This window comes from Coturnix japonica, chromosome 3, assembly GCF_001577835.2.
Source record: "Coturnix japonica isolate 7356 chromosome 3, Coturnix japonica 2.1, whole genome shotgun sequence".
NCBI classification, from domain to species: domain Eukaryota; kingdom Metazoa; phylum Chordata; class Aves; order Galliformes; family Phasianidae; genus Coturnix; species Coturnix japonica.
Window position 1 is genome coordinate 70,362,560 of NC_029518.1, and position 13,202 is coordinate 70,375,761.

Below are 13,202 nucleotides of genomic sequence, written 5' to 3' on the forward strand. Positions count from 1 at the left end.
CCCCTCCGCCCCGCGGCACTAATGAGCGGTCCGTCCCCGCGCTCTCCTGCCTGGAAGTGCTGACAGATCAAGGCAACAAATTTCAATTACAAGCCCTAATTTGTGTCCGCAGAGCGTTTGTTACCCATGTCAGTCCTGTTGGGCCCATCAGACGGGGCAGAGCGAGAAGGAGGAGGAGGAGGAGGAGGAGGAGGAGGGGGAGAAAAAGGGAGCATCTGCAAAAAGGAATAGAGGGCTCTTTTTTTTTTCCTCCCCTCGGAAAAAAAAAAAAAAAAAAAAAAAAAAAAAAAAAAGACAACAACAACAACAAAAAAAACTTGGCTGATAACTCGGATTTAAAAAGAAAGGCGAGGAAAAGCCCAGGCCCCAGCCGGCGCGGTCGGGAGGACGGGCGGGCGGCGCTGGCTGCAGGGGGGGCATGGCCGACAAGCGGCGGGCCTCGCCCGGCACCACCATGAGCCTGAAGGCTCACGCCTTCTCGGTGGAGGCGCTCATCGGGGCCGAGAAGCAGCAGCCCCCCGCGCCGCCCCCGCGGCAGCCCAAGCGGCGGAAGGTGGGCGGCGAGGACGAGGCGGCGGACGACGAAGCGGGCAGCGGCTGCTGCGCCGGGAGCCCGGCGGCCACCAGCGGTAGGAACGGCGGAGACATGGAGCCGGGCTGCGCCCGAGGGCCCGCCGGTGAGTGGCCGCCCCGGCCCGGGGAGGGGACTGGGAGCGGCGGGGAAGGCGAAGAGTTCGTAACGTCCGCGTGCGGGATGCGCGCGGCTCTCGGTATCCCTCCGTATAACCCGTCCGTACGCGCGTGGAGGGCTGAGCGAAACGCGCCCGAACGAAACTCGCGCGACGGAGCGCCCGGCGCTGTCCCGGCCCTTTGGCTTCCTTTCCGCTCTCTCCGCAGGAGCCGAGGAGGGATTCGCGGCGTCGTCCCCGCCCGCCTCGCCCGTCGTGGGCTCCCCGAAGGGCTCCGGGCCCGCCTCGCCTCTGCCCGCTCCCCAGGCGCCGCGCGTGGAGCTGCAGGGCGCCGAGCTCTGGAAGCGCTTCCACGAGATCGGCACCGAGATGATCATCACCAAGGCGGGCAGGTAACGGCTCCCGGGCAGCGGAGTAGACCGGGCCGAGCCGGGGCATCTCCGCGGGTGGGATTGCGCCGAGGAAATGGATGTACGGCTTAGGGAGACTGCCCCGGCTGTAGACGTTCGAGCTTCCCTGCTCGTTGGGGTGAGGTCTGCGCGCTGCGCCCTTCGGAGGGGAAACTTTTCCCCTTCCCAGAGCGTACAGATGGCCAAAACCTGGATAGTATAAGCGGATCTGAACTTATTAGAAATTACAAAAACATATTTTATTGGATCCATATGCTACCTTCTGAGTGTTCAGAGGGGCTTTATTAATGATGGAAACGCGGTCTCAAGCAGCACAAAGTAACATTTGTCTTAGGGAGCCCGGGCAGGGGGTTCTTTTGTACCTTACAGGTGCATCGCAACGGCAGCGCGCTGCCCGACGGTGTGCAGTTACCCTCGGGGTTTTCAGAAATCAAAGACATGGGGCTTTTCTTTCCAGTAACGACTTGTAATTGTTGGGTTGGTTTCTTTTTTCTTTTTCTTTTTATTATTATTATTATTTTCTTAAAGAGCAGCAAATAATAAATCAGAAGGGCTTTCGGGCTGATAGAGCTCGCACAAGTCATTCCCATTTTGCGGTCAGCTCAGTGGTGCAGTGTTTTCTTTGTTAGCATCAAGAATGAACTTTCTCGATAAAAGCCGTGCCAAGCACAGGCTGAAGTAAGAAACGCATTTTTACACTGAAACGACAGCACCAGCTAATTACTCCATTTTCTCCCCAGAAGGATGTGGATTGCGAACGTATTTTTTCTTTCCAAAGTTGCCCGTACGCCCGTTTCTGCTTCCAATAAAGAAGTTTTACTGTACCTCTCAAAGGCAGAGCAGCCGTTGCGCTTTACCTTAGCAGGCTGCAGACAGGAAGTCCGTCTCAATAAAGACCATATTGTTCAGTTACGGCGTAGCACGTTGTGTTTATAACCATCCTCACAGCGTTCGGGTTGTGTCACCGCAGACCCAGCTGTGCAACGTGCTGAGGTCCAGTGTGCCGTTTGCTGCTGTCAGTTGTTTGCACTGCTGTGAGCAGCGGTGCTCTTGCACCGAGGCTGCGTTTGCACATCTCTAGAAATGCATATCTAACTAACGGGCTTCGAGTGGGCTCATTGCTGAAGCGCAACCTCGAAACAAAATGATTTACTGTCTAACAATAAAGCTGAAATGATGTGGTAATAGTTGTACTCCCAAAGCGTATCCCAAAACATACGGAGCATTGTTCAAGTGAATGCACTTCTGAAATCTGTTTTGACATATCGAATGGGCCGTTTCATGGCTGTGTAACTGGAATCGGCAGAAAGGACTCTGTGGGCTAAAGGGAAGAACGAGGAAAATCCCACCAAGCGGTTCCTTGTCCTAAACAACCCTTCCCCACTCTGTTTTGCATTAAAAGTGACCTTTCTCTTTCCATGTTCAGGCGGATGTTTCCCGCAATGAGAGTGAAGATCTCAGGTTTAGACCCCCATCAGCAGTATTACATCGCCATGGATATTGTGCCGGTGGATAACAAAAGATACAGGTACGGTGGCTTTCAGGCAGGAGACATACGATGTGCGCAGTGGGGATCCTAGCTATTGCAAGACAATATTAACAGCATATAAATTAGCAGAATGCGGTGTTCAGCTCTCCTTCAGATTCCTGTTGTGTAGCCGGGATGTTAAAAAAGTATATAAAATCAGTGTGCCAAGTGTGCAGAACTAACAGGAGTGTTGCTGGAGCTCTGTGTGCCTTTGGCTCATGCTGTATGTGTGCTGTGGGCAAGCACTCTGTCTCTTGCTTTTGCAGGCTGTGCTTGTGGTACTCTTATCCTGTGTTATTCCTCGCCATGTCACTGGGAATTATTTCCTGTTAACACGTAGATAGATAGGAGAAATGCTCAATTTTCTAGCATTTAATGGCAATAACATAAAAACATTCTGGCATTAACCTCTGACTGAATGGTGATAGAATGTAACGTGCACGAGCTTTCTTGGTCATGCTTCAAAGTGATTCATTTACTTCAGTAGCAGTTTATCACTGAGATATTTGTCTGCTTAGATTCACAAAGGGTAGTGTTTCTAATTACTATTAAAATAAATAAATAAATAAATGGCATAGTTGTCTGAAAAATAATGTGATGAACAAAAGTAGTTGTTCTTCCAGCATTTGAGAGTTAGGAGCGATGTGCTTAAGCTCTGACTGCTGTGAGGGCAGCTGTAGTTCCAGACAGCCTGTTAGGCTGTGTTAAAGCCCTGCTCCTGTAGCAATGGTAGCAGGATTGGGCCCGCAGCAGTCACTGCTACTTGGGGACATTTGTGTGTTACGCTTTACAAATGTGCAGCCAGGATCAGCCTCACCAAGTGGTTCAGTGGAGGCAGGAGTGGGCCCCTACTGATGCTGTTTCGATCGTTTCAACCCCATACTTAGTGTAATTTAGGGGAAACCGCTGCCTATTTAATTGTAGAAGTACGAATATTTCAGGCTAAGACTAAAAGGTTGGTTCAACAGGAATGCCTCCTTGTTTCCTAAACAAACAGCACCCTATGTTTTTTTGCGTGTCCTTACCTCACTAGCTGTACTTTTGCCTTATTCTCCTGCGGTATGCAAGTAGTTTCTTAGTACTGCTTTTGATTTTGCTTTTTTCAGCAAGGTGCAGGTAGAAACACTGAACATGTCCAATGCACATCGCTTTTCTGGCCATATCATAGGGGAGAAATGCCTTTTTTATTTCTTTCCTTCCCTTGGAACAGAGTGGTGCAGCTGAAATAAGACTTAGTGTTGCATTTACTTAGCGATCAAAAGATATCCTTCCTAGTAGGTCTGAGCACCTTCTTAACTCAGAGGAAGAGAAAGTAAATAGTTCAAATTGAACAAAAATATTCATACAAAAGACAGTTGCACTGAGTATGAGTTATTTTAAACACAGTTCACTTTAAATAAATGCCTTCATGCTGTCTGCATTGTCTGCATAGTAAGATGCATGGTCCCTGGATAAGTGAGGTAGCTTAGTGTTGTGCACTGGGCATTATTGTTGTAGCTGGCAAATTTAAGTTTCTGCGATCATATTTGAGTACCATGTCTTTAATTTTCCTACTGGATGTTACTGTTTTTCTTGATTCCCATTCTCCTTGCTTTGTATGCAGTCTATGCATTCATCTATTTCTGCCTTATTTAACTTGTGCTGCTCATGTGGCTTTGAAAGCTGATTGTCTTGCAAATGCAATAGCAGCCTTATATTGAGCCTTTACTTCAACTGTCATAGCGAATAGCAAAACTAAACAGGAATGAAGAAAATCGAACCTAGGTCTCGATTTCTAGCAAAATTGGACCTCACTGTAAATAATAGGAAGCTTAAACTCTTGTCATAAATGTAAAATATTTAGAATATTATTTACTTTTGTAGGAAAAGTATATATATTATAAAGCAACAAATATAAAATAGATGGCGAAATGTCACAGCAGTTGACTGCATGGTTTAGGATTGAGAACTTGTCTCCAGATGGGATTTGGGAGAAGATTTTACCACTGTTCCAGATCTTCCTTTTACAGCTTGATAGGTGCTTTATGGAGGGTTGTGTGCACTGGATCATTTTAACTTCTGATCGTTGTTCAGCTTTTTCTACTTTGGAACCAGATTGTACAAACATATGATACTCTTTCATGGATTAAAAAAAAAACAACCAACAAGGACTGATTCACAGGAACTTTACTGTAGTTGGAAAAAAAGACCTCGGCATTTTTATTTAGCACTTTTAAAAATTGCCCTATGAAGTATCTGCCTTCAAAATAAGTTTTCTACCAAAGCAAGCGCTTCTTACATGAGAAAAAGATTTTTGTCAGCACTGGCCTATCAAATGAAATACAAGCTGTGTTTTTAAATTTTCGAGCCTTTCTGTGATAGTATTCAGGAAAAATAATATGGTATTTCAGAAACATCTAGAACGTAGTTTGACATAGCTTCATTATTTTTCCCAATCACAATGTTGTCTCCCTTCAATAGTGTTATTTATAGACTCTTATACTAGACTCAACATGTTAAATCTTCCAAATATGGAATTCCTGCTTGATTTGATAAGTGAAGGACCATATTCTGCCCTGTTTGCTGATGCTTTTTCAGAGCGGAGCTGTAGTAGTCAATGACTTGACACCAGCTTAAACCTCAGCATAGAGGCTAGCGAAAAGGCTATTATGGGCTTTAGAATCACTGATTTTCAATGAGACCACAGGTTTTTAACTTTCCTCTTTCACATACTGGACCCGTCCTTTGGAACTAAGATAATCATATTTCTTGTACTTTCATGCTAGTTATTTGATGGGTTCTTGCTATAGTTGTAAGGAGCCTAATCTATTAATTCAGACTGGGTCTGATAAATAATTCCAGATTCTGTGGTGATAGACATTTGTTTTTCTTTTGCAGGTATGTTTATCATAGCTCCAAGTGGATGGTGGCTGGTAACGCTGACTCCCCAGTACCACCTCGTGTTTATATTCACCCCGATTCACCGGCCTCCGGGGAAACATGGATGAGGCAAGTGATCAGCTTCGACAAGCTGAAGCTCACCAACAACGAACTTGATGATCAAGGGCATGTGAGTACTTGCTCTTTTACGGTATGATATGTAGGTGCATTGCTCAGCCCTGCAGGACTCTGACATACAGCTTCAGAGTGCCAGAAATAGGCTTGACTTTTCAAAGCTGTTTTGGAACTTTACCGTTCAGATTTAAAATCTGCTTACTTTCTTCTCTGATAATTAACTGCTTATTAGAGCCTGCTGTTTTACTCCCCCCTCAAAAATAAAACTCCTTCTGCAAAGTCAGACTTTACAAGGCTAGATTGCCTAATACGAAGGGGCAGAATTGCTCTCATGTTTTCCCACCAAGCGTGTTACTTGCAACTTCTGCTCTGATCAAAAAGTACGTTTAAATTCACAAGTGGCTAGGAGAAACATTAATAGCGTGTAATAACTTCATGCGAATAAAAATACACTTAACTATTTTCTTAACCTAAACATTTGTGTGAAATCCCATGAGGTGTTAATAATTGCAGTCAAAAACGAACAACATGGGAGCTGGGTTTGCTCCGATAATGATTTATTGCATACCTTATGAAGCGAGACCCTTTCACAGCTGAGGCTCATTACTTCTGAAAAACTGGCGAAGACGTATGCAGTATGAGTGTTCTGTTTGCAAGTTCTAAATTGTTTAGTTATGACATTATCTAATGTGACAAAATGTGTTATGTTAATATTTCCTTTTCTCTTCAAAACTGTTGAAACATGACAGATGTAAGCCAGTATCTTTCCAGCAACCCCTAAAATAGTTTCATTTGACACCTTAGGAAATAATTAAAAAATGAGAATTGTTTTTAGCCCGAGCGAAGTCTTTAATTTTGGAAAAATCCAGTAATAAATCTCAAATGTAGGCTTGCTTTCAAAAGAAGCATTGAATTCCAGGCAGTAGAGTTCTGAGATCTAAGAGGCAAGTTTTGAAACAGGATGTAGATTCAATCGCCCTTAATGTAGCACACTTTATTAAGTGGGATGCTTTCCCCTGCATAGACGGGAGTGAGAGTAAAAAAACATACCTGGGACAGGGTGCAAAGATACTACATGCATCTTCCAATACAGTTGAACTCTGACATTAAACCAAGTATTCTGAGTGTGATGCTTATTTTCCCTGTTTCTGCTTGCAAAGGAGATTGACTTGAAACTGTGGTCAAATTGTGCAGGAGTTTAAGCTTTTAAGTTACATACGCAGGAATATGGGAGACGGGCTAGACTGAGCGAGCTAGTGTGATAGTGTCTCCCTTGTGTACAGTGCTGTTCATAGTTGTGTTACCCATACTTTTCTTAAAGGAAGAGGATATTTGTATCTTTTGAGTTGGTGGCACTTTTGTTCAGGATTGTAGAAAACATATTGCGCATTGGCTGTTTCCAGAGTTGCAGTTAGGGAATCTCAGTAGGCAGTGTTTAAGTCTTCGCACAGATTGTCCTGTTATTTTCCCAGTGACTGTGTATTTGAGACTTTCCTTGGGTGGGAGTTGCTTTCTCTGAGTCCAGAGTTTGTTGTAAAGTCTTCACAAAAGGAAGCAGATGGGCAGAAGTTGCTTTTCCAATGGAGAGCTGGTCCTTGTACTCAGTGGTCTCCAAGCAGGAGAATATGGATTCAGGAGTCTACCCATGCATATGCAGCCACAGAACACTCCATTATGAATTCTAGGGCATGTAGAAAATTGTACTGCTATATGCTTCCATCCCAGGTCTTAGCTTTATTTTTCTTCAGAACTGAAACCTGCGTAGTGTACACAGCTCGCCATTATTCATAATGCAAGGGGATATAAATTTTCTGGTCTTTAGTTAAGCGTGTCGATTTGGGAATGAGTGAAGCAAAGCTCTAGCGCAATGATTTGGGACACATTGAACTGATTCAAAGCTACAGCAGCACCCCTCCTCCTCAAAATGGAAATTTAAGTATTAAAATAAAAGGACAAAAGAAGGATGACTGCAAAATAATTTCATATTTCTTAAATCTGGGAAATTGCAAACATGTCATTCATAATTACCAGAAAAGGCAAAAGCAGAAAGCAGAAAAGTGTCTTTTCCAATGGGTACATTTTTTCTTTTAAAGCTATGGTAGCATGGAATGCTGTATTGAAAAAGCTATGTAGACTCCGAATGCCTCCAGCAACAATGGAAAACGAATAATCATATTTTGTGATGAATATAAAAAAAACAATTGTTTCTCATAAGCAGGAAGGAACCATTTTTCTCCAGAGGGTACCAGAGGAGGGATGGTGGATTAGAGGAGCTGAGGTCAGGTCCAAACTGTCCCTAGAATATTAGTTTTTATATCAAGTGCTCTGATTCTCCCACCTCTGTTGTGGGAGGTTGGGTGTGTTTTATGTTATTAGAAAGCTTTTTTTTTTTTTTCCTCCTGCATAGGCAGAATGGCTCAGGGAAGCCTCCATAGCTGCTCTGCATTCTGCCTTCCTTCCTCCAGTGGCACAAGCAGTATCAGGATTTAGCTGTTCTTTCAGTATACGTTCCATGCTGCTTGGTTCTGGGATTTTGATCCTTGCTGAAATCTTTATTCTCCCTGCACTCCCTGAAGGTGTCAGTTTTTGCAGAGTGTTTGTGTTAAAATCCTGGGGCTCGGTTTTGACCTTGCACATGTAAATTTCCATTGAGGTCGGGAGTTTGTGTGAGCTCAACCCAGAGCCCTTTTAACGGAGCATTAACTCCCAGAGCCACTGACAGAAGTGACTCATGCTCATGGGAACGGTGGCTGTGTTTGCAAACAGATGCTCAGGTAGTATTTCTGTGTGGTATTTATATGGTGGTAGTAACTGACGGCAGCCAGCTTGCTTTGCGCTGCGCGGGTCCTGCGGCAAATGGCCCCGTTGGCCTGGTGTTAGCGTTTTGTTCAGGGAGCTGGCTGTTTCTGAGGCATCTTGCTTGGCTTCTCAATCACTCTTTGGGCTTTTTGCTGCCTTCTGCTGTTTGCGTCAGTGTTTTGAGTGGGAGTTTGCGATGACATGATTTTATAGTGCTGTTCTGTGGAGGGATTTTGAAGTACATCTGCACGTAGGACATTCTGATACATGAGTTCCCCTTGCAGGCTGAGGAGATCAAGCAGGATTTGTAAGGAGATGTTTTCCTGGTGTATTTTTGATCTCAGAAGAGAGGCCCAGAGTAAATTCCTACTTTGGAAAGATTGTGCGCCTATACAGGCGTTAAAGCTAGATCAGATCATTGAGACGCATACTGTATGGCATTCTTGTCTTTTGTTTGAGTTGCTAAGATGTGAAAAAGCAAATCTGTGTCTTGCAGTTGATGTTGAGATTGGGTCGCTCATGGTTGGGTTCTGTTTGTCTCATGAGTCAGTACTTCTTGCCTCCAGACTGGGGAATAACTGCTATGCTGTAAAATGGGTCTCCCTGTCTAATTTGAGCTGGGCAATTTTTCTGTTTTAATGTAGCTTTGTGTCTGAATTTGAACAGAGCGCAAAAGCTACTATTTTTGATATTGTTTTCTCTACTCTTCAACTAAATGTTTTTCGATGCTGAAGAACATCTAACTTTGAGTGAAAATGAGGCTGTTAGTGTGTTAATTGTTTCACGGGTGTACAGTAGATTTTACCTTCCTCAGTTTGAAAGTGGGGTTAAGCTGAAGGCTGTGGTGGGCTCTTGCCCTTCCGTGCCGTAGCTCCGAGCAACAAGCTCTGCTATCATTGGGACCCTGTGGCTTGTAATGCTGAAAAGCTGGAAAACATCAGCACTTGCAGTTCCTCTTTGTGGAAATTATTGTTCCACGCATCTCCCTGACTGCAGAAAGCCTGACTACATGGGCTTTGCTTGATGAAGGAAGATTTTTGGAGACCACAGCAGCAAGATGAGGACAGTGAAACCATGCCATAGGAGAACTGAGCCCACTGGTGCTGGCTGTGACGTCTGTCTCATGGTAGCACCGAAGGTGAGAGCCAGCACTGAGGCCTCATCGTGGCAGCTCCTTTCCATGCACCTACTGTGAGGTGACTCTGGTCAGAGAAAGCTTTGTGTGTCTGTGAATGCTGTGTTCGTTACTCCATGCTGCTTCCATATGGTTGTGGCCTCCTCCTTCTCCCAGGCCAATAGTAATGTCAGGGCAACTGCCGTGGTCCAAGTGCCACAACACTGAGGACTTTCACTGTGTCATAGAGGTTTACTGCCCTGGGAAGTGATGGCACGGTGCTGGTGGGCAAAATCCTTCTCAGCTCTCACTGTCCTGTTTGCCCATACCTACTGAGGAAGGGTGAAGGGCTTGAGTGTGAGGCCTCGATATATAGGGGGAAGAATGGATTTTTTATAGCAGTATGGGAGTTAAGCTTGTGTTTGATAAACAAGGATTTTGCTTGGTAATTGTCAGGACATACTAGAAAACAGCCTACTTGCTGTTGCTGCATGCTTAGGGAAGCTGCCAGCCTTGAGTGAGGGGTAAAATGTTGCTGTGCTGCCTCTGGAGCAGTTCAGAAAAGAGCCTGAGACTTCTGCATGACAAAGCCTTTCGCTGTGCTTGTCCTGGGAAGGAGAAAGCCATGCTTGGTGTCCTTTGGTCATGGTGGTGTGGCTGTGGGGAAGGTTGGAGAGAGACTTATGGCAGGGGTGCAGGCGCTGCTCTGCTCTATGCCCTGCCTGGGCTCAGCTCTGCACCAGGCCTTCAGAGTGGGCATTGCACTCGCCTTTCCTTCTGCACCCTGTTTGCATAGTGCTACTGCTCTCCATGTGGTGTTCATCCCCATGCTGCTGTAACTTTGCTTGTTCTGATACATGAACCAAGTCGTTCATAGCTGCCTGGATTATCACTGCATACAGGCAAGTGTTCATGCTCAGTTGTGCACGGGTAGACGACAAAACACAGGATAGCGATGAGCTCAAATGATGGAAAGGGGTTTCCTTGATGGATATTTTTTCTTTTTTTCTGTTGCACCAGGACCTTCCTTGGTATCACTGGTTATTCACAGGAAAATGGGATCAAGAATATCCTGTGCTGGCTACATTTTCATTTTGTAGATCTTTGCCCACAGAGAACTGAAAGCACAGATGTAAAGCATGCACATTTACTTACTCAAGATTTCAGAAACTAGGAAAAGGCCTCTTATAAGAACATCCACAGGTCGCTCCCTGAGCAAATTAATTGAAGCCTGTGATGTCATCGTCAAAGCCTTACTTGCAGGCTAATAAAAAACATGATTATCCAGAAACTTGGCGTATCATAAATGGGGTCATGTCATTTGGCCGGGACCAAGTGTGTTAAACTAGCCAAACCCTAGTTTAGCCAAATGAATGCAATGTCCTCTATGTCATTTGGATGAATGAGCTTCCATGGTATCTGGCATTCAGGCATAAAGGCTCTGTCAAGTGTCTGAGCATATACATATTCTGAGGCTACTCACGGAGCAGGAAATGAAAAAACTTCCCCTGATTTTTGATTAGGGGTTGCACAGGCCAGTAGCCATTTACTTATCAACTTATTAATTTATTAGACCTTCCAAGAATAATAGCTGAGCTTCAGGTTTTGATTTTTGTTTGTTTGCTTGTTTTATTGAAGTCTTCTTTTTGGTGGTTGTAGCTGAAGTGGAATAGAAAAAAAAAAAAAAAAGAAAAAAAATGCATATGTTAAATCTCTTCTAAAATTTGGGAACAATACCAAGAACTATTTTTGTTTAACTTAATGCTCTATGAGTTCATACAGTTCTTGTTTATCCTTTATTCTTACTTGAACTTTTGTATGCTGGGAGGGATTTGGGTATTGATGTTCATTGTCTGTGTATGTATTACAAACCTATGGTTACTAACGCTTCACAGTTGTGGCTTTTGGTGTTATTTTACTCTGCATTTCTGCTGGTTCTGAGTATGAAAGTCACAGACTATGTTCAAAACACGACACGTTTCCAGCCTTCTGGATATCAGGAAGAAAAATGCTCTAAGCATGACCTGAGGGCTCTGAAAACAAACGGCAAATGCTGCTGTTGTTAATCGTGTTAGATCAAATCCAGGCTCGGTCGGGGGGGGGGGGGGGGAAGCAATGAAACTTTCCTAATTCCAGTGAGACCAGGACTTTGCTCCCCCCACATTTTCTAAGCCAGTTTCCTGATTTTGCAGTTCCCAAGTCATATTTTTTTAAATGCTTGGAGTTGGCAATAACATAAATGCACAGGGATTAGACTACTGTAATAAGAACCTTCGGAGGTTAAAGAAAACATTTGATTTCCAGTAAGTGGCATGGTAAACACATGCCCTAATCTGTTCCAAAAAGCCATTAGTCCTGGAGCAGCAGGGTGTCCTTTCTAATAAATGTTATCTTTTCCTTTCATTTTGACTGCATAGATTATCCTTCACTCTATGCATAAATACCAGCCTCGTGTCCACGTCATCCGGAAAGACTGTGGAGATGATCTGTCCCCGGTAAAGCCTATCCCTTCAGGAGAAGGAGTTAAAGCATTCTCCTTTCCAGAGACAGTTTTCACCACTGTCACAGCATACCAAAATCAACAGGTAATGTTCTGCTTAGAGCTTGACAGGCTTTTCAGAGTAGACCAGAGATGTAAGAGACGGGGCAAAAGGAGATATGTTTCTTATATCACCAAGAAGCATTGTCTAAACCTCTTGTAATATTACAAGCAACTTTCACTAGTAGTATTGCAGCAGCGCCCAGAGGCGATAGCTGAGACTTCAGGCCATACGGGCTAAATGATGTGTATAAGNGTAACTTTTTTTAATGATGATCTCGCAGTTTTAAGTTGACAGCATTAAAGTTAATAGTGTCCTAATTATAAATGTGGCACTGAAACAGATGTCAAGGAGGAGTCTGAATTTTAAAGGCACTTCTAAGTGTACATAAGTGATCAGATATTCAAGCATTTTGAACCTGTCTCCAGTTATGTCAAAAGTCTGTCTGAATTAGGTGCCCTGCAATCTTAAAGGGGAAGCTGATGTCTGAAGAAAGCTGCGTTAATTTTCATTAACTGGATTCAGCATACATATTATTAACATATGATTTATCTGGGTCCATGCACACCCTAAACTAAATTGCAGTTTACCTGACTCCAGTGTTTGGTTCTTATTGCCACTTGTTTAAGTATTAATATACAGAGCGACACTATATTTAGTGCTGTGATATTTATTAACTCCATATAATAAATTACAGTATATTTTAGGAACTTATATATGCCTTGTCATCTCTACAAAGGGAGAACCATGAAAAGAGACTGTAATAAATAATGAAACTTAATTATTTGGTGTATACACTGTTTATTTAAGTAAATTACAAGCATCTTTTTTTCCCCTCCGTTTTATTTTTTTAATAGGGCACAATAGCCTAGTGATAATCTCTCTTTTCACATTTCCTTCTTGACCCATACAGAAATAAAATTTAATTTAAATTTTATTGCAATTAGGCAATGTACTCTCTTAGGTGAAGAATGACATTTGCCAGAAGATTTTCCTTGAGAATTCCAACCTGCCATTTAGTAGCATTAAATACCTATTAGCTTCTCTGGGGAATTGCAAAAATAATGGCCAGAAGGCTGGGCCTTATTTTGCTGCCTTTCAAGAGACCTGTCTTAAACCATGCAAATG

At 43.7% G+C, this 13,202-nt stretch overlaps 1 protein-coding gene across 1 annotated transcript in view; it reads left to right on the plus strand.

Moving 5' to 3' along the window:
• The window catches only part of TBX18 (T-box transcription factor 18), a 24,290-nt gene continuing 11,088 nt past the window's right edge, over nt 1–13,202 (plus strand). Inside the window, exons 1-5 of the mRNA XM_015858965.2 lie at nt 1–677; nt 898–1,081; nt 2,526–2,627; nt 5,505–5,676; nt 11,952–12,119. Of these exons, the coding sequence (XP_015714451.1) occupies nt 419–677; nt 898–1,081; nt 2,526–2,627; nt 5,505–5,676; nt 11,952–12,119 (885 nt within the window). The 5' untranslated portion in view covers nt 1–418. The remainder of the gene's footprint in view (nt 678–897; nt 1,082–2,525; nt 2,628–5,504; nt 5,677–11,951; nt 12,120–13,202) is intronic.